The sequence below is a fragment of the Chaetura pelagica genome, unplaced genomic scaffold, assembly GCF_000747805.2.
Source record: "Chaetura pelagica isolate M959 unplaced genomic scaffold, ChaPel_1.0 scaffold189, whole genome shotgun sequence".
In the NCBI taxonomy this organism is placed as follows: Eukaryota; Metazoa; Chordata; class Aves; order Apodiformes; family Apodidae; genus Chaetura; species Chaetura pelagica.
In genome coordinates, this window is record NW_009970716.1 from 2,124,744 (window position 1) to 2,146,628 (window position 21,885).

General features: G+C 37.6%; 1 protein-coding gene across 1 annotated transcript in view; it reads right to left on the reverse strand.

The window, feature by feature from the left end:
• Window positions 1–9,281: 9,281 nt before the first annotated feature.
• Window positions 9,282–21,885, reverse strand: part of GRXCR1 (glutaredoxin, cysteine rich 1) — a 41,780-nt gene continuing 29,176 nt past the window's right edge. The window contains exons 4-6 of the mRNA XM_010006090.1: window positions 20,786–21,009; window positions 11,262–11,327; window positions 9,282–9,461 (exon numbers count right to left, since the gene is read on the reverse strand). Coding sequence (XP_010004392.1) covers window positions 9,282–9,461; window positions 11,262–11,327; window positions 20,786–21,009 — 470 coding nt within the window. The remainder of the gene's footprint in view (window positions 9,462–11,261; window positions 11,328–20,785; window positions 21,010–21,885) is intronic.

The window sequence follows — 21,885 nt, forward strand, 5'->3', positions numbered from 1 at the left end:
TTTAAAACAGGAGTGGTTTTGTTGCCTCGTCGGTTCTGCTCATCATTCTTCTAATTTACAACCATCTCCATATTATTTATATCATTTATATAGATGTGCCACTAAGCAAGGTTAGAGGCAAAATAGAGAGAGAAAGAGCAGCCAAGAGATTTTGCCTAGAATCAAATACCACTTCTTCCTTTCTTCTTTTAATACCAATTTCTTCAGGATTGCTCTAAAAGTCCTTCTATAGATCCCTTTTGCTGTGCCACAATTTCTGTTGCATTTCATCGGGAAGACATGTCCTCATTGCATGATTACTACAGGCAGTTTGCCATTTTCCATCAACATATTTCAGGATATCCTGACCTTTCCCAGTGAAGCAAAAATAGAACCACAAATTACTACCTTCAGATCAAATAACTTTGAACACATGTAGGCAACATTTCTGCCCAGTCTCTCTCCTGTCTACAGCTATTACTTAATAGGGTCTTAAACCCTGTCTTTAAAAAAAAATAAAAATAAAACAAAAAAAAATCATACTACCAAAAACCTACCCTAAAAATGCATTAACAAGTTTGTTTGCTGTAGAGGATCCCCATCAGTAAGAGAAAGAAGAATTTGCAACAGAAGGCACAGTGCTAAAAATCCTAAAATTGTTAGAAGCTCCATAAAGGGCCACATGGCATAAATAAAAGAAACTACAGTATTACGTATAATTACTTTTTTCCCACTACAAGTCTCACAGTCTCACTGTGTACTCCGGTTTACCTAAAAGACTATTTCTGGGTTAGGGCTACTTGGCTCAGTCCTTTTGCTTCTCAGAAATGAAACTCATTACTAAATTTTGTTATATCAAGGAAAAAGTGCATGGCTTTTAGTGTAGCTATTATGAATTTCTTTGTACTAGATAGTGATTTCTTCCAATATTGTAGAACAGAAAAAAATATGGGTTCATAATAATTTCACAGCAGGGACTTTCACAGCTAATGCTAGAGTACAAAACAACTCATTCTTACTTTATTACAGGCAACATGAGACCACAGCTTCAGCAGAGATTTATCTTACTTCTTTAGTTATGTTACACATCAGCACTACTTAAATACCAGTTTTGAGATCGCTATTAGTTTCAATGTGCATTTAATATCACCACTGACTTTGGACTGACGCAGAAATTTCTGTTTGTTATAAGGCTCTGACAGATTTAACTGGGTTAATTTCCCCTGCTGTTAAAAAAAATAATAATAATAATCAATTTATTCTAAAGGAAAGAAAAAATCCCTTCTCACTTACACCAGGAGACTCTGATTCCAGTAATGTTTTGTGCCAAGTACTTCTTCAGTATTTCTAATCATTAGGAATTTAATATAATATACCTTTTATACACGACACACAAATTTTGTTTATTTAATTATCTTAGCTGGATTACTGACCCAAAGAAATTAGAGGCCAATCTAGGATACCTAAAAGGAACAGGCCATTCCATGGCCAAGAAGCCATGGAATAAGATTCAAGCCTCATTTTGTACTTCAGAGGGAAACTGTTCAGTGTAGCAAGATGAGCAGTTGCCTGCCAGAGTGCAGAAATATCCAGCAAACAACAAATTAGACACGATCTCAAAATTTCCTGTAATACCCTATCCAAGGAGTAGTGAGTCTCTGTGAAGTTATTGTCCCCTAGATCAGATCAGGAAAGTAGATATTTCTTTTTATTGTCTTTCAAAAAGGGAGAAGCTTCTCTTTCACACTTCTCTGTGAAAAATTGTGTTCTTCGCTATAAAAGAAAGAAAACTACTGAAGAATTTTCTTCATAGAAAGAAGATGTGAGAAGTTAGCCTACCCAACAAAATATATTTTCAGGGCTGCAGAGAACATGCAAAGTCTATATAGGACCCTCTCAGTTTGTTTCTCTGAGAACATACTGAAAGAGAAAACAGTTTGCAGATTCCCCTTGTCCTTGAGATGACACAAATAAGAGCAGAAAAGAAGAAAAGCAGTGAGAAGTCTGTGCTTTGTGCAGTGACTGAAATGTTGGAAAGCATCCAGTTAAATATATGGGAACTGTTTGAAACAGTATGATTTTAGGACAATAATTTATTTGTTCTTTCAAACTAGCATGGATGAAGCAAAAAAAAAGAAAATTAAATTACTAATGTGAACATACACATTTATGGTGGGATTTTTATATGTGGTTATTTTAAAGATATCAACTGAACACAAAACTTCTGCTTACTATGGGAAAACACTGTTTACTGTTAAATTTTTTCTTAAAATGCTAAATTTCACAAATTTAAGTGCTGAACTGCTATAATCTCTCTCATGTGTAAGAGCTGGCATTAAGAACATTACTAAATGAAGTGTTATTGGAAAGCACTAGAAGTAAGTGGCTGAACAGAAGAATTGTCCTACAACCCACCAGAATGAATACAGTCCAGAATAAATCACCCTGTCTCTGCTTTCTGTGGTTGAGCACTGCAACAGTACAGGTTTTCCAGTATACCTTGTTTTTTGAGAGAAAAAGAGAAGCTAATCAATTCAATTGCAATGGAGAATGAGCTGTATCCTGAACCTCAAGAAAAATCTGTAAGCACAGTCCTGAAAGATCAAATATGGTGGCTACAAAAATAGCAGAGGATTTTATTGTTAACTTTTTTCATATAGGATGTGAGTATTTGGTTGAGAAAGGTGAGAAAAGGCTGACAAATTTAGGATTGTGTCTCAAACTGATCAAAGAACATGGGACACGGAAGAAGACAGGGCAGCACCCATCATCTTGGTGCACTGTGTGCATGGCCTGAGATATTGCAACACTACTACATCAAACAGCAAGGACCCCTGTTATGAAACTCTGCATCCTGCGGAAATCCCATTAATGAGTCTCTCTAAAACACTGAGGAAGAGGATTACAGACTAAACTCTTTAATATGGTTGTCTGTTAATCTTGCTTTAGTTAATACTGCTTCTCTTGGGATCCTAACTGATGAAGGAAATAAAAATGATAAGATTCTACTTACATTTAAAAATACACTTCTGTTGTTTGATAGTATTCTAGTAAATTTTATTCTGTGATTATGATGAAAAATCAAACTTACTGGCATCAGCTATTACCATCAAGATGTAATGAGAGGCAGCATGGTTTTCCCAGGTTAATAAAAGGAATGATTACTGTATCTCAAATGTATGAGTAATGGTGATTATTATTTTTGTGCTTATGAAGCAAAAAATTACATTTTTACTGAGCTTTTTAATTTTGTAGATTGAGGTATTGATCTGAAATCCTGTCTTTCTGATTAGATCCCTGAGGCAGTGTAAAACACTCATTGTCAGCGCAGCTCTGTTGATGCATAAGTTTAAATGTAAATACATCATCCCCTAGGTCTGGAGGCTTTTTGTCAGAGTACAATATTTCTGTCCTACTGAGCTAGTCCCACTTGTCATATGATGGGGAGAATTAATGTGCAAATGAACTTTGTGTGTAAGACAGAGTATGGATGTTCTTCAGAGCCTCAGACAGTGGCCCAAATTAGAAATAGTATAAAGCTGGTACTAGGAATTAGCTCAGAGAGCCCTCAGATTTAGATGATGTTTCATAGATTTGTCATTCTCACTTATTTATAATCTGCCTGATTTAAGATCAGAGATGAACTCCTCCCCTATCTGTCAGTCAAGAAAACAGCCATCAGATTTAATTTTTTTAAGTAAAAGGGCTATTGTCAAGTAGTAATTTGATGAGCATTCACATTTAAATTATGACATTTGATTACTTTATCATTATTTGCCTACTCTGAGCAGATCATGATCAATAATAAAAAAAACCCCAGATTGTAGTCAGCCCTTCTGACTGGTCATATACCCCTGCTTGTTTTGTGTAGTCACAACAAGTTTTTTTCTTCAGATCAAAATATAACTCTGCCAGCTACCAGAGGGAACTACCCCACAGCCTATTTCTTTTATATGCTTTCAATTTTCAGGTCACTAATGGATAATTATTTTTGTTGAACCTAATATCTGATTGCTGGGCAAGGGGGTTGATTCTTTTGAATAAACCTTTTTTTTCAATACGATGATCCATCCAGCAGTGGAAAAATACGAGATCTCTAAGAGAAACAGACATTAATATGTTTTATTGCAGAGTGGCCATCTTGAGTGGAAAATGTATTGGATTTCGTAAATCTTTTAACTCATTTGAAACCAGTTTTTCAAAGGATAGCTGATAATCTAGAAGAAGCTTAAACAAGTTTTGTCATAACTTTTTTCTTCTACTGCAATTATTTCCTGATTCATCACCCCTAAGCAAATTGATGCAAGAAGAAAAATAGAATTACGTATAAGGGTTTATTTCTAGCAATTTCTACTTTTCAAACTATTGTTGAACTACAGTGTCCTTTACTATTGTCTCTAAATTATTTAAACTAAGCTAGGCAATCTAAATTGTTTTCCTTCCTAATTTATTTATGGGATAGATGTTTCCTGTTGAATGCTTTTCTGGCCAAACAATGTATCTCAGGCTAAGTGAATGGAGTTAATTTTAATGTACTAATAGAAAGGCAACAGCTAGGAAGATTAACTAAAATGTTACGTATTTACTCAAGAAAAGTGTAAAATTCAGCTCAGAAAATTAAAATCTTATTTTCATTAATAAAAAAGCAAAAACTCTCTAGAATTTGTTGTTACTTTTTTCACATGGCACTGAAGTAAAAAATTGTAAGTTTTCTTCAAATGCATGTTTACTTGCAGCAGAATAAATCTGTTTCAGGACATATCCAGTTCATTTCATCCATAATTATGGGTTCCCAAGTGTGAAAAAATAACTCTCAGAGTGAACATATTGGAGGGCTTTGAGGCACATAGCATTCTTATTTTAAAAGAGGCACTTATACTACACACTGTATAGCATTAATTACCTAACTTTATTTCACAGTACTCTGCTTGTAAAGGGAAGCTAGACCAATATTTTAGATCACTAGAATGGCTCTCATGAATTTGAGAGGACTATGTTTGAGATCAACAAACTTCAGATTGAGGTGCAGAGTTCAGTAAGCTTTGTATCTGATACAGTTTTAAATGTGAATTAAAAGACCAAGCCTGCTTCTGCTGCATGGTTTGCAGACACGCTCATAATTTCAAATATAAAATATTTTATTATAGCAGGCTGCTGATAAGTATGACATTTTATCTGTTCTTTTGTATCTTTACAAATAGTATACCAAGGAAGCGAAGAGACATTGAATGGAAATCAACTTCCGGACATGGTATTTCTTATTGAAAATATCTGTTTTTTCCCACAGGAAAATATGCTCATTGGTGTGCTAAGCTACTCCCCAACATGGCAAACCCAAAAATGTTATTAAAGAAATATTGTAATGTTATGTTCTTAAATAAATATTGTAATATTAATAATCTCTAAAGTCTGAAACAGTGCCAGTTAGAAATGCATCATGCTGAAATACTCCAATGTCATTACAGAGAAGACAAAGTGAGAAGGATGAAAATCCTACTTAAAGGATTCCTATTATTTAGAGTAACAAATTTACTTAAGTTCTACTCTTATGAACAGTAAAATACTCTACAGAGAAGACCAGTCATAAGCTCAGATTCCATAATGAGATTAGGTAAAATGAAAATACGTGTAGGTTTGCCAATGTATGATCATATTTTGAAAGGCAGCAAAATCATCTTCTACCAAAAAAATAAATAAATTTGTTTCTCATGCAGGCTGCTACACAGAAAATACAGTTGGAGAGAAAAAGCTGATAATTCAGTTCATGACAGAGATAAAAAGCACTTTTCTGGTGCTGAAAATTTGTCATAGGTTTCTTGAAAAATACATCGTTCCTGAAGAATGCTCTATTTGTGAACATTATGTGTCCTGTGTTTTATTATCTTCCGGTCTCACATAAAAGCCCTCCGAAAAAAAAGATTCTACAAAACATGATTTTTTGTTTTCATCATTTTTTCTGAAAGGAAAATTAAGAAGGTTTTGCCTCATCTTTGCTAGTAAGAGTTACGTGCTTTCGTTAGAAGGAGTTATGTGCCTGTTAGAAGGGTAGTGCCTGGTTTAGGACAGTCTCTGTGGGTTTCTTGCATGGCACTTGGAGATAAATCAAGAAAGAAACTAGTTTTAGTGTTTTTATCTCACTCTGAAGACAAGTAATTTTCTGATTGTCTGAGAGGTGGGAAAAGCCTCATTCCACATCAAAGGAAATGTTTAACATACTTAGACGAGTTAAATAATTTGACCACATAATGCTTCAGTGGAAGAATGGTGATATGGACTATTTCATCAAGAAAAACGTACTTTTTTGGGGAATTTCAACATGACAAATACACTGGGATTTTCTTCAATAGTAACTTCTGTCAAAGGCAAGTATACCTATGCCATCTTAAGAGTGATATTCACTACTGTGAATCTGCTTACCCCCTAGATTCATAACATATTAACAACTGAAAAAAGTAACTTTTCATGCATCAGAAATGATGATATTCTAAAAATTATGCTTTATGCTACATGTCATTCCTTATCATACCAGTCTGGAATGCAATATTAACCAGCAATGGAAGTGGTATTAAATAAAAGAAAGGAACTGCATTTTTATCTCTTCTTACCCATGCAGTAATAAGTTAAGCACATTTGCAATTCAGAGATGTATAGCTAGGGTGCTACTAAGCATTGTATATGGTCTCTGTAGAAAATTTAATCTCTCTCATGTTAAGCAGAAGTTCCAGACATTACCTCTGAGCCTCATTGTTGAACCTGTAGGACCAGCAGGATCTTACAAGCATGTTCAGATCTGTGCGTTCAATATCTCGTAGCATATACGTAAGTTTCCTCGATGCAAATGTTAAAAAAGATAAGTTAGGCACACTTGTTCAACTCTTCAGCACCACCCACTGTGTCTAGATATAGCAAGTAGAATGGAGGTGAAGTAAAGGTTGTTGCTGTTGATTGAGGTGAGGGAAATCAGGCATCAGGGCTTTTTTGCAAGCCATGTTTTCATAGACTCATAGAATCATAGAATCACTTAGGTTAGAAAACACCTTCAAGATCATCAAGTTCAACCATTAACCCTACTCCCCCAAATCCAGCACTAAGCCATATTCCCAAGTGCCACACCTAGATGACTTTTAAACATATCCAGGGGTGGTGACTCAACCACTTCCAATGTTTGGCAAACCTTTCAGTGGAAAAGTTCTTCCTAATGTCTAGTCTAAATCTCCCCTAGTACAGCTTGAGGCCATTTCCTCTTGTTCTATCACCCGTTACTTGTGAGAAAAGACCAGCACCTACCTCTTTACAATGTATTTTCAGGTAGTTTAGAGGGTAATGAGGTCTCCCTTCACCCTCCTTTTCTTCAGACGAAACAGCCCCAATTCCCACAACTGCTCCTCATAAGACTTGCTCTCAAGGCCCTTCATCAGCTTCATGTCCTTTCTTTGGACACACTCCAGCACCTCAATGTCCTTCCTGTATTGAGGTGCCCAAAACTGGACACAGCACTTGAGGTGTAACCTCACCAATGCTGAATACAGAGGGATGATCATCTCCTTGGTCCTGCTGGCCACACTAATTCTAATACAGGCCAGGACACCACTGGCCTTTTTGGCCACCTGGGTACACTGCTGGCTCATATTCACCCATCTGCCAGTCAGAACACACAGGTTCCTTTCTGCTGGACAGCTTTCCAGCCACTCTTCCCCAAGCCTGTAGCATTGCATGGGGTTGATATGGCCCAAGAGCAGGACCCAGCACTTGGCCTTCCTTGTTGAACTTCATACAGTTGATCTTGGCCCATGGATCTAGTCTGTCCAGGTCCCTCCGTAGAGCCTCCTTACCTTCAGGCAGATCAACACTCCCTCCCAGCTTGGTGATGTCTGGCAACTTACTGAGGTTGCAGTCTATCTCCTCATCAAGGTCATTGATAAAGATGTTAAAAAGATGTTTTATGCAGCTGTAGCTATCCTACATTCTTCCACAGCTGTGCTGTACCCAAAATACTGAAAGAAAAGCTGAATTTGCCATCACAGACAAATTAAGGAAAGTTCTATAGGGAAGAGAGAAGGTCCCCCACCCAAACAAGCAGCATGTAGTGAAGCCACCTGCTCTTACTGAAACCCCAGGCAGCACAGCTTTACAGGGAATGAGGCAAAGAGCAAAAAGTGACATGGCTTAACATTTACTAAAGCAGTTTGGACAGGATGAAATGCCTACCATGCAAGACTTTTCTAGCCAACACCAATTTCAACAAGCTGCTAAATATCTGTATTGTTTGTGCCAGTACAGACTGACAGCAGCAACATGAGGAAGATGTGCAATATCAGTGTAAGCAGAAGGTGGTGATCCACTAAAGTACCCTGTTAAAAAGTACTCTACAATTGCATGACTGCTAATGCTCTTCCAAACCGGAATATATTCCTTGTGGAGAGCCCACAGTCCATTCAGAATAATCCCTGACTAATTCTCTTGTGCTTCTGTTGAGGAAACAAACTGAAAATGACAGTTACATACAGTGCTGGAGTTGTCTGGGCATAGATGAATGGTCCTCCCTGAGAGAACTGCTGCCCCAAGACACTCACACCAAGCTGGCCATCAAACACACAACAGCTACTAAGCTGAAAAAGCAAACATCTCAGCCTCAATTACTGTATATGCAATTTATAAAGCTATCTGGTGTTCATACTTGATCACTATATGTAGGATCATAAAGAGGTAGTACAATGGTGATCAACAACTGTGTTAAACGTTTATGTAGCTGGGTAACAATATTTACTACCAAATGCAAAGTCGTACTAAAAGAGAAAGCTGATAGATGGGATTTTAAAGAATGTTTCTGTTCTTCCATTGGCACTTAGAATACAGGCCAGAATTCAGCCATAGCAACTTTTCAGGGAAGCACTGAGTGAAATGATCTTGGACTTGACCACATCACAAATTCTTTATTCTCCCTGATCTTGAAAGCAGAAGCTACACAATAATCTGAAGGTTTTCGTTCTGCTGTAATCTTGAGGGCATGACTCAGAAACACATACTGTTGCTGATGAAAGGAAAGACCCCACATCCAAAAGGTTGATAATGAGATTTGCAGACTACATACCTCTCTATAAAGAAAGTAGAAAAAAATATTTCAGAGTTCACTATAAGGTTAATGACCCAAGTTTAAATGGCTCAAATGATCAAACCAGCAGAAGTATACTACAAAGGGATTTTTATTGACTGAATTGGATAAACGGATTAATTTTTAAAAAATCATATTACAAACTGGTGCAGTTCCATAAAATCAGTTTGTACATATAGAGATGCCATTTTTAACCTGCACAGCTCATGCAGCGCTGTAGCCCGTTCTCATTGCAAGCTGTGCACTTGAGGGCTTTGAATGAGTCCGTAAAGCAGTTCCGAAACACAGACATCTTGCTCCCATGGCACGCTGAGCACGGCAGGAAACCAAAGCCCCCACAAGAGAGGCATTCATGAGGATGTTGGACTCTCTGCTCAAAGAAGAATATGAAAAAGATAAAAATGTTACCTCACCAATCATCATACATTTTAAAACAATAAGGGTTCCAGGAAAGCTGAGAATATATCTTCTGCCTCCTGTCTTGAGTAATACCCACTGCCCCATCCCGAGGAATATCACCATGGAAGACCAATACATTTGCCATTTTCATTGGTCAGATCCACATGCAATGGTCAAAGATGCTCACTGCAGGTTCATCAGTCAGATTAGGCCCTAGTAGCCTGTGGTCATATTTGCCAATATATCTACCTAAAGGATAGCTTGCATACATTACTCTGATGTGATTTAGGACAAAATCAATTCTATAAAGTATTGCAATTGATTGACTCTAAAACTCCAGGCAGTGTATGTTGATGTTATGTTTTCTATGCTGTATGCTAAGATATTATGACTTTTAGCATTTGCATGCTCTTGCTGAACATATAGTTCCTATTACAGTTAGAACTGATCATATCAAAAAGCAAATCATAGCTTCTGACAAGTAGTGCTTGAGGAAACAAGTGGTGTAGCCAAATTTATGTGTGTAGAATGTTGGTTTAAGTGTAAAGAAGCAAGATCATCAATATTCAACAATTATACCTGCAGAAAATTGCTGCAAGCAAGGCCTAAGCTCCCTCAATTGTCCTAACTTCTGAGTGAAACAGTAACTTTACTCTATTTTGTGTTGGATTAAAAATAATGGCAAACACCAGAAAAGATTTCAAAGGCATCTTTAAGATTCACTTGCTGAAAATATTGCTAGTTTGTTTAGTGAGAGTTCTACATCAGAGAAATAAAAGGTACACCCCACTGAATACTTACCACAGCACAGATGTGTGGCTTTAACATTGCACTGTTGAGTAAAGACTTCATAGATTAATTTACAGAGGAAGAACAAAAATCCATACCATTTCTACTACTGTTAGTCTGAGGAATTACGCATCACTTAAAAATTAGTCACAAATTATTATGAGAGTATACTAAAGTATGTAAAGGTAAGTAGTCCTTGTATGGTCCATCAAGAAAACCAAAGAGATTTCTGCTAAAACAGACATTATGACACACATCTCCCCAGTATGTTCTTCTTGCAGGCTATCCAAAGGAAACCAGCAAATGTCTTGAACAGCCAACAGCGCAAGACTGGCAGTGATGACCAACAGAGATTATAGCTTACAGAAAAAGCTGAGAGAGCAGACCCCCACTTCAAGTGTCCTCAGGAGCATGCATCAGCTGTTCACAATAAAAGGCAAACTTGCCCTGGGAGAACTTAATGGACAAATGAAGAGCTTGAAGAAGGAATGATAACCTGTAATTTGAAATTTGTGCAAATTGGTGTAATTGGGAACTTCCAGAATTCATATAGATTTTGTAGATATCTAGCTGTAGGTCTAGCCAGAATGCAGATGTGCAGGTTCCCAGTGTGTTCACTGCAGTGCACAGGCAGGGGGTACAGCAGCCCCATGAGAAACCTGGCTCCCCCAGGGGATGGTGATGGTTAAATACCAAAGATTATATTAAAAGTTATGGGAAAGGGAAAATTACTTGCCTTTCCTGCTGTGGCAAATTCAAGAGAAAATAGAGATGTACATTTTGGTTTGATGCTACTGCCATTCACTTTTCTGCAAACTTAATGGACTGTTAAAATATGATATCATTCATTCAAAGGGGGAAAAAAAAAATAATCAGGGTCACCAGTTTATAATAGAAAAAAGTAAAAGGATTTAAAAAAAATCTATGTAATTACAAATACTCAATGTATATACCCTATATTTATTTGCAGAAATATGATTACCTCGATTTTGGTTAAGAGATCCTGCAGTTCCCCAGATTCATTCATTAGTAAAATTTTCTCAGCACCCTATTAGTAAAAAAAGAAGAAAAAGGTCAGCCAATGTAGTATTGAAAAAAAGAGAGACATGATTAGAAGATTTGGTCCTGAAAATTTAAACAGGCTAAGGACAATTTTGACTCACATTAAGTATTTTGTAATTAGGTCAACCTTAGGAAAGCTATAAGAAGAGGAGAATCTAATTGCAGTTCTGACAGTAGTGCCTGAAGTTTGTTACCATTCTCTCCTTTTTGTAAAAGGTGACACAGCTTGGAAATTCTGATTGTTTTAACTTTATTTTACAGGGTGTGTTTCCTGATGAAATAAAAAATGTCTAGTTATTGTGTCAAAAATTACAATATATAAATAAACAACACATCAGAGAATGCAGCTAAATTAGAGGGGGAAATTCTATTTCAAATATTCTGGCAGCTGAGCATTGAATTAAAATGTTATATGCCTATTGTATAACAAAAGAAGAAGAAAGGTAATGAAAATAGTGTAACAACATTGAAGTTAGACACAAGAATGCGTAATAATAATTAAGTCTGAGTACATTAGGCCTCTGAGGGGTTCTGTGATCTGAGTCGAGGCAGTACTGAAGTGTTGTTGGTTTATTATCCTGAAAGTAAATGAAATGCTAAGAGATTATTATAGACAAAATTAAAGTGTCAAAGACGATGTAATTTTTTTCCCCTTTTCTTCTAATAGAGAGCCACAACTGAATGCTTTCACTTCATTTATGTAACCAAATTCCCTGAATACTAAATAGTACCAAACACTTATAGACACTTTTAAATAGTGAATCACAAAAATATATATATATACAGAAAATGAAGTGAGGCACAGATGGAAGGAACTGCACAGCCCTTACGCACTGCTAAGAATGACTGACTACATCTAGAACAGGATGAGGGTTCATGCCATTGTATTGCCTCAGTTTCCTAGTCTCTGCATGCCCAGCCTGTTACATTTCATCTTCATATCTGCTTCATCCAGGAGCAATGAGATGGGCTGGTATGCTGGCACAGGGCTTGAATGTGCCATAACTTTCGGCTGCCCATGGTCAGCTGAAGGGGCTCTCAACCCCAGCTCCCCAGCAGCACCACTCTCCTTGTTACTGGGAGATACAGTAAAAGATTCTGTGGAACACAAAAAACGTGTAACTAACGTGTACATAAGTGTCCAACAATTGACAGTGCCTTGCTGGGGACTGCAGAGGCTACAAGTATGTAGCCTGAAAGATAACTAAGGGCCACCAAAACATTGCAAAGGATTTTGTATGAAAGCCAACTAAGGTTAGTTTACCTATAGAAAGTCTTTTTTGTCTGGCTTTGCACAAAAAAAAAAAAAAAAAAAAGAAAAAAAAAAGTAGTATTTTTTACTCTGCTTATAATTATTTTCATTTCAGTTAAAAAGGAAATTATTAGTATTTTAGTGGATGTGAGTCCCACTTTTTCAGTGAATGCTACACTTACAGTTGCAGCACTTTCAAACAGGGTTTGTTGTTTTGTGGGTTTTGGTTTTTTTAAAAAAAAAAAGTATCTACATGGTAATTTGTTGTGGTTAATTAGTCACAGAAGATGACAGGAGACGCAGAGCTGCTAGCCTTACTAGCGCTGACTCTTCTGTTGAAATCTGTTACAGATCATGGGCACAGAGAGTTCCAGCTTCAACATATGCATTAGGCTTTTCCATGTCCCAGCAGAGCAGCTTTTAGCAGCCTGTCAGCCCCTTTCAGGCTTGCACTCTAATCTTTCTCTGCTTTCACACTGAATGGTCCACAGGCATGATTGGCACAACAAAGCCGGGGTTGGCCAAGGCAGCCCACAGACTTTTAGCTCAGAGCCTGAATACACTGCAGTGGCATAAGACAAAGCTTATGCTTTCTGTTTGATTCACAGACATAAAGGATTTGCAGCTTTATTGATGTAATTGCAGCACTACAAATTCCTTAAGCTAGACAAGCCCTGTTTCACCTCCATTTCAGAAAGATTCTCCTCTCTGTGGCAACAGCTGGCAAAACCATTCCTGTGGCTTCTGCTCCTTGTTACAGTGATGCTGTGATAATGCTGAGTGGCTTTTGCAGCAGTGTAATTAAAAATCTGACAGGTTTCCCATTATAGATTCATATTTTAAAGGATTTATATTTCAGATGACATTCAGTCAGCCAGCTGTGTTACTTTCAAAGTGGAAAGCCTCATTACCATGGTTTTTAAATTAAAAACCAAAGGTCCGAATGGCTATCAACGTGTTTAAGTGTTTCAGCATGTCTTTTCTGATTAACAGCTGCCTCAGGAGAAATTTCAATAAAAGATCTTTTGCAGAGGTTTATCTTCCCTTTGGGTACGCGAATATTAACACACACAGACTGCAATTAATAAAGTAATTAAATCAGCTGTTAAATAATCAAATAGCTGCTTTCTGACCAAAAAATTATACTTTTCTTTTTCTTCCTAGATTGTACTCAGTCCACGATTATCCACAAAGGAATGTGAAATGTTAAAGACTCACATAAGAAGCATGAGGGACAAGGGCCAGAAGGTTTAGCGAAGCAGCAGGGAGAAGAGAGTTTTCAGTCTTGTTAATGAGCTAAATTTCAAAGCACTAGCCTGTAAATCCTTTATCTACTACCTTCTGTAGCTTTCTGCAATGGTGGATGAGCCCAGGGGCTGTGGTCAGGTCCTTGCCTTTCTTTGGGCAAGGAAATGCCACAGACTTGGCTAAATCACTCAACAGGTTTATGAGACCATTTTTATTCTTCAGGATATTTTTCCCAATTTTATCTCTTAAAAATATCCAGAAACTAGCATTGTATCTCAGGTACAGTCCCACAAATTGCAGAACTAGGATAAATCCAAGGTCTGTCCCAGCTCTGTCCTGTCACTAAGCCACTTTGGTGCTCACCTATCTTGGATTTTCACAATGTAATTCTTCCTCAAGGAATACATCTTACTGTGCTGATTTTGGGAAGTAGCCTTTTTTCCACACACTTCCTTCTATGCAGAGAAGAATGACCGTGCCTCTGCAGCATCTCCCCTATGGACATATTTGCTGTGCAGATAAGTCACCTACCTCATCTCCTTAAAAAAAAAATTTTGCTAAGTTTATGGGAGAGGCCTCTTGCTAAGACAGCAGAATGCAAACACACACCTTTAACCTTACTGGGCCTGCCATGTTTTTTCACTGTGGCTTAGCAAAGGGACAGGCTGTATATACCTCTGACTTTGCCCAAAGCTCACAAGCTCTTCAGGCTTACACCTCCCATGACAAGGTGGCAGCAGACACACATGGAAGATGACTAAATACCTGGAAATCTGCCCATAAACTGAGAAAACTGACACTGTGATATAGTACCAGCACTAGAAATGTTGGATTTTATATGTAAAAACTGAAAGATTTATATGTAAAGAGCTATCTGAGAAATTACATCCTGCTGTACCTGAAATGTTAAACCGCAGAATGGAAGAAGCAAGGGGGAATATGCTGGGTGACTTGATGCAATGATTGCATCATGGTTTTACTGCCACGGAGACATTTATACCACCTCATCCAGTGATTGCCAGGAGAAAGTGTTTAACAAAACATGGAGTCAATTGAGAGCGACTAAACACATATGGCACTGGAGAGCAGCAGAAAGGGAGCTGTTATTACCTGCATAACAAAAAATGTTACACAGATATTTTTGACAAGTCAATTAAAAAACTAGCCTCATCATTCTTAGGAAATAACCATAATCAAAAAGTTCAATAAAACAATTTTACTGTAAATCTCATTTGTGGATTAATTACAGCTAGGAGATCTAAATAGGAAACAGTTTTTTACGGGGGAAAAAAAAAATAAATTCACATATTTGAAAAACATTCAGGTAGGTTTATAAGGCAGGTGAATACTGAATTCAGTCACATATTTAAAGAGAGAAATAAAAACTCGTATTTTAAAACTAGTATGAGGCATGCTAACATGTTTACTAAAGATTACTCTAATTGCTCTTTTTAATGTGCATCTCTTATCCAGCAGAGTGGGTCTTTACATAACATAAACCTCAAACAGCAAACAGCCCAGAGTGCCTTTGCTAAAGAGTCAATAAATACCTTTTTTTTTCTTTTTATTCTTTTATTTTATTTTTTTTATGTATGTGTTTTGGAAGCCATTTTCTAGTCTGCTTTGATATCCCAGCAGATGGCATAATTCCATTTCAGATGGAGACAGCCTCAGGTGAAAAGGAAGGATTAGATCAGCTGGTAAAGAGCATGCTGCAGAAAGAACCTGCAATTTCTTGACAGGCTGGTATTTAGACTGTGTGCCAAGAAACACAATAACACAATCTTGAAGAAATAAGAAGATTAAAAAACCTGCTGTACTGCAGCATGGAAGACTTTGCTTGACAAGGAATAAATATGATTTTTCTGTGGCTTCTGCTCAAGTCACTAGTTTGTTCTGTTCCTCCTGTGCAGGCAGTGACAAATTCCACAGCGCTGTGAAGATTTATCCACACAGCCTGCAGTGCTCTAGCAACCTTGTCCCTGCTTCTGAACAGCTTGGGTACCATGTATTCTATCTGATGCCCATATGGTGTCTTCTGCTGCTATTGTTACATTTATCTCATTAAAAATGATCATGTTCCCTTTCAAAACTGTTCACATTTTAATTAGAGTTTGATTTTTTCCTCCTTATGACTTATTGAAAGGTGCCTGGCTCAATATAGATTCTCCTTTGTATTGCTACATGCAGTCTTCTTCAGGGAGGGATTTGCCAGTCAAAGTTTTAAAAAGAGAGATAGAGAGAAAAAGAGAAAATATTGCAATATTAACTTACTGACACAGCAGGCTTCTGGATTTCTGTATTGCATTTGCATATCAGAAGTCAATTATCATCAAAGGCACTATAGAAATGTCCACGGTTACCAACAAGACCAAATTCTGTCATTAGTTCTCAATCACATTTTAATGACACATAAGCCCAGTACAAGTTCAAATCAACTTAGTATCCTTGGAGCTACTGATGTATTGTCTTCTTTAAGGTGCCACATCCAGCAGTCATTGACAGAGCTGACAGAGATGGGGGATGATTACCCAATGTCCAGACCTTCTTGATATGCAAAGTGCCCTCCTGCCCTCTTATTTCTCTTCCTGAGTATATGAATGCCAGCCTCTCTTATGAAACCATATTAAGACAAATAAATGAAAACTGTGGGGTATGCCATATTTACCAAGTGGATTAATTACAGCTAGGAGATCTAAATAGGAAACAGTTTTTTACGGGGGAAAAAAAAAATAAATTCACATATTTGAAAAACATTCAGGTAGGTTTATAAGGCAGGTGAATACTGAATTCAGTCACATATTTAAAGAGAGAAATAAAAACTCGTATTTTAAAACTAGTATGAGGCATGCTAACATGTTTACTAAAGATTACTCTAATTGCTCTTTTTAATGTGCATCTCTTATCCAGCAGAGTGGGTCTTTACATAACATAAACCTCAAACAGCAAACAGCCCAGAGTGCCTTTGCTAAAGAGTCAATAAATACCTTTTTTTTTCTTTTTATTCTTTTATTTTATTTTTTTTATGTATGTGTTGTTTTCTGGTTTTTGGAAGCCATTTTCTAGTCTGCTTTGATATCCCAGCAGATGGCATAATTCCATTTCAGATGGAGACAGCCTCAGGTGAAAAGGAAGGATTAGATCAGCTGGTAAAGAGCATGCTGCAGAAAGAACCTGCAATTTCTTGACAGGCTGGTATTTAGACTGTGTGCCAAGAAACACAATAACACAATCTTGAAGAAATAAGAAGATTAAAAAACCTGCTGTACTGCAGCATGGAAGACTTTGCTTGACAAGGAATAAATATGATTTTTCTGTGGCTTCTGCTCAAGTCACTAGTTTGTTCTGTTCCTCCTGTGCAGGCAGTGACAAATTCCACAGCGCTGTGAAGATTTATCCACACAGCCTGCAGTGCTCTAGCAACCTTGTCCCTGCTTCTGAACAGCTTGGGTACCATGTATTCTATCTGATGCCCATATGGTGTCTTCTGCTGCTATTGTTACATTTATCTCATTAAAAATGATCATGTTCCCTTTCAAAACTGTTCACATTTTAATTAGAGTTTGATTTTTTCCTCCTTATGACTTATTGAAAGGTGCCTGGCTCAATATAGATTCTCCTTTGTATTGCTACATGCAGTCTTCTTCAGGGAGGGATTTGCCAGTCAAAGTTTTAAAAAGAGAGATAGAGAGAAAAAGAGAAAATATTGCAATATTAACTTACTGACACAGCAGGCTTCTGGATTTCTGTATTGCATTTGCATATCAGAAGTCAATTATCATCAAAGGCACTATAGAAATGTCCACGGTTACCAACAAGACCAAATTCTGTCATTAGTTCTCAATCACATTTTAATGACACATAAGCCCAGTACAAGTTCAAATCAACTTAGTATCCTTGGAGCTACTGATGTATTGTCTTCTTTAAGGTGCCACATCCAGCAGTCATTGACAGAGCTGACAGAGATGGGGGATGATTACCCAATGTCCAGACCTTCTTGATATGCAAAGTGCCCTCCTGCCCTCTTATTTCTCTTCCTGAGTATATGAATGCCAGCCTCTCTTATGAAACCATATTAAGACAAATAAATGAAAACTGTGGGGTATGCCATATTTACCAAGCAGAATGTGTGGACACAGGTCACCTTGCTAATGCCAGTGACATGTTGACGCTGGGGCTGTCCCCCCCTATCACCCCACCAGACCCATTCCTTCCCTTAGGTCTTGGTTTACCCATCCTGATTCATCTCAACTACACATTAGAGAGTGCTCCTGTAGTGAGATGGCAGTTAGTGGAGAGCAGCTAAGGGCAGAAACCTCATCCGTGAGTACAGGTGAGGGCACCCACATCGGCAGAGCAAAGGGCTGCTACTGTCCAGGCTGGCAGTGATGTTCCCCATGAGCAGAGCAGGTGGACATGGACCACACTCCCTGCTCACAAAGCAGATTCTCCACAAATAATACTGCTGCTACGTGGAATAACTATAATCTTTTCCTGGAGCTAAAATCTGCTCCATTTCAACACAGTGTGCCTCACTAATATTTATTTGTTTGTTTGTTTATTTGTTTGTTTAGTAGGGAAAAAACACCCCTGAAGTCTGATTTTGTTCTGGTTTTTGCAGATCAATATGTTTTTTCCGTCCGTTAATAAATGGAGTGACTGTGCTGTGACAAATAGCTGTAGACAAGAACACTAAATTCTTTCTTCATTTCATACCTACAGGAGGTATAACTTCCTGAGTACCTGTTAGCAGGTAGCTGAGCAGCTACACTTTTCTCTCCCACAGACAGACAGCTTCCTAATTCACTTTCCTTCCTTTCTATGCTGCTCCAAAATATTTAATGGAATAGTTTTAATGAGATTACATGGCTTGTTACACTGTTGCTCCTCTGTTAAAAGACAAGTTAACCATCACCTTGCTAATAGAAAAAGAAAGCAGCAGTGAAATAATGGGCCGTGCATCACATCAACATGACTGTAACCAGGCCTTACCTGGAACTAAGCAAATAAATCATTCAGTGTGTTTCGGTATTTTAACTAAATTATTTTGACAAATTGATGACACATAGACTGAGATTTTCTTGGTCTTGGTCATAACTCACTTGTATTTTTAACATGACAGGTGGGCAAATCTTAGTTTGAATCCTGTTACATCTTAAGCTGCTTTTGAATGAAGCACTTCTGTTCATGGGTGGCTGGAGAAATGTCTAACGCAGGCTTTTCATAAAAGCATTCTCTACTAGGAAGGAAAATTCACTCTGGTAGTATTCTGCATACAGGTGGTCTTGCAGTTGGTGCAGTGGTCTGGTGAGCCCAGTACCAGCAAAAACATTTATTAGAGTGTTCAGGGAAGCCCACCTCTATCAGAACACACTGAGAGCTAGGAATCCGGTGGGGAGAAAGGGTAGAAAGGGTGTTTGAGTGTTTTTACAGGCTTAAGTTTTCACTTATGCCCTGATTGTTGATTGCATTTTATTTTATATTTAAGTATTTTGTGAAAATTAATGTGTCAAGCAATACAAATACAATAACCCTGCTGCGTTTAAATATAGTTTTCCTTCATAAATCACAGTCTCACTGTTGATGCTAATTGCTAGTTCTTTACTTCCCAAGACAAATACCTTCTCCGAGCTCTCAAGCTGTTCTCTTTGTGCCACTTTAGAGAATCCCTTTCTTTTAAAGTCTGGGTTTTTTTCAGTTTCTGAGAAATAAATTTCAAAAGTACAGGCTGGTCTTAATGAAAAGATGGTTTCAAATATAGACTCAGAGGTACAGGGTACAAATAGCAGGGTACAAATTTGGATTATGACATGGACAAGCTGGAGAAGTGGACCCAGAGGAACCTCATAAGGTTCAACAAGGCCAAGTTCACTGTGTCCAGAGGATTGCAACAAAAATTATCAGAGAGCTGGAGCACCTCTCTTATGAAGACAAGCTGAGGGAGTTGTAGTTGTACAGCCTGAAGCAAAGACTCCAGAGGAACCACATAGAGACCTTCCAATACCTGAAAGGGGCCTGTAAGAAGGCTGGGGAAGACTTGATCACTACGGCATGTAACAATAGGACAAGGGGTAATGGTTTCAAGCTAGAGAAGGGAGATTTAGGTTGCACATTAGGAAAAAGTTATTTAATAAGGGGGTGGTGGATCACTGGAACAGGTTGCTTAGAGAGGTGGTAGGGCCCCCGTCCCTAGAGACACTCTAGGTTAGGCTTGATGGGGCTCTGAGCAGTCTGTTCTCGTGTGAGATAACCTGCTTATTGTAGGGGGTTTGGACTAGATGACATATAGATGTTCCTTGCAACCCAAGATATTCTATGATTCTGTGATTCTAGTTTTCAATTTGGAGTTGCCTTTCAACAGGGCAGAGTTGGGCTTTTTTTGTTTCTCATTGACTGCTACAATTTTCTAACATTAAGTATTAACCAATTCTGTACCTCAAACATCATTCACTTGATTGCAGATGCCTGATGCAGACTACATTGCATGAAATTCAATTCATGTTTAAGGCCTGATACCCCAAGCTGTTTATTTCATATTCAACACAGATATTACTAAATGAAAGGTCTCTGCTGTGTGTATTCATCTTCCTGATTCAATCATACACACAGGTTCCCATGAGGAAAAAAGAAATATATTTCTCTAGGATTGTAACGGTTTCAACTACAAAGATATGCTATTTTTAAGAAACATGAAATAAATTTGATTGTATTATAGCATCTTACTCCCCTCTTGATAGCCTCTCCCCACTCACCTTTTGCATCTTCAGATCAAACCCGCCAGTGTGCATCTGTGTTGCACATCCCACAAAGGGATCTCTGTCTTTGATTGTTCCCATCATTCCAGCATTACAAACAATTTTATAAAACCTTTGCTTCTCATTCATCAAGATTTTCTCCTTTACTTCCAGACTGCAGAATAAAACATAGGCTCATGTTTTACTTACCCCAAGGTAATGGCCATCGATAAACACAACTGGAAGTGAGGGAACTTCACAGACCCTCCTGCATCTTTCATCTAGTTCTTTTCCATAATCGCTGTTCAGAGCAATGTTTTTTTCTTCAAATTTAACTCTGTGGTTTTGAAATATCTTTCTAACCAGTTCACATCTTTCAAAAGTGGTTCTCACCACACGAAGGCTGGTAGTATAAATTATTATGCGGCCAAATTCTGGCACTGTTGATACCTGGGGAAAACAAAAAAGTTCCAGTCACATTAAATAAAGTGTTAATAGCTTCCAAATATTGAGCAATTCCATTAAAAATATTAATTAAGATGAAGTTGTAAAGTTGGGTAGATGGCATTGCAGATTTTGCCAAATAATGAGGTCATGATTTGTCTTGGTATGTACATGCAAAAAATAGTCATTACAAACAGCATATTCTGCTGTGAAAGTTTGTTTCCAAGGTTCGGCGCAGGGTGAAGAGTTCTCAGGAAAAAACCTTTGGTTTTACAGGTCATTTATAGATCAATGGAAGTGTGATTGCAAGCATATGTAATTTATCATTTGTCTGCCTCCAGCTCTGGAAAGAAACCATGTTGTGATAAGTGAGTATTTGTTTCTCTTTGAACAGATGTCAGAAATTTAATTTTAGGAACAAATGTTATAAAAAGTGGGCTACTTTTCTTCAGCTTTAGGTTGAAAATCTTCCATCACTACTGCAGCATTTACTCTTTGCCAACATATTTTCCAGACATTAGAGGGTTAATTTGTTGTCTACTTATAAGACAGATACTCTACATATACACTGTCAAGTATTTTAGTAACCATGCATGGGTTCCTGAAAGGAAGAAGAGTTCATTTTTGTAGAAGTAACCAAAAGGAGTTCTTGAAATATTACTTCAAAAGACAGTTTGTCTCACTGTTATTCATTGTTTTCTCCTTTTTGGAGTGAAAATACATTTTGAAGTGGAAAAGTATTACACAGGATGGAAATTCTTGTTCCTGCTTAGCTATAAACTCTAATGCTCCTTGTTCCCAGACAGCAGAGGCTGGTAGCATAGATACAGACAGTCATTATCTAGTGAAGCATCAGGACTGTGGTT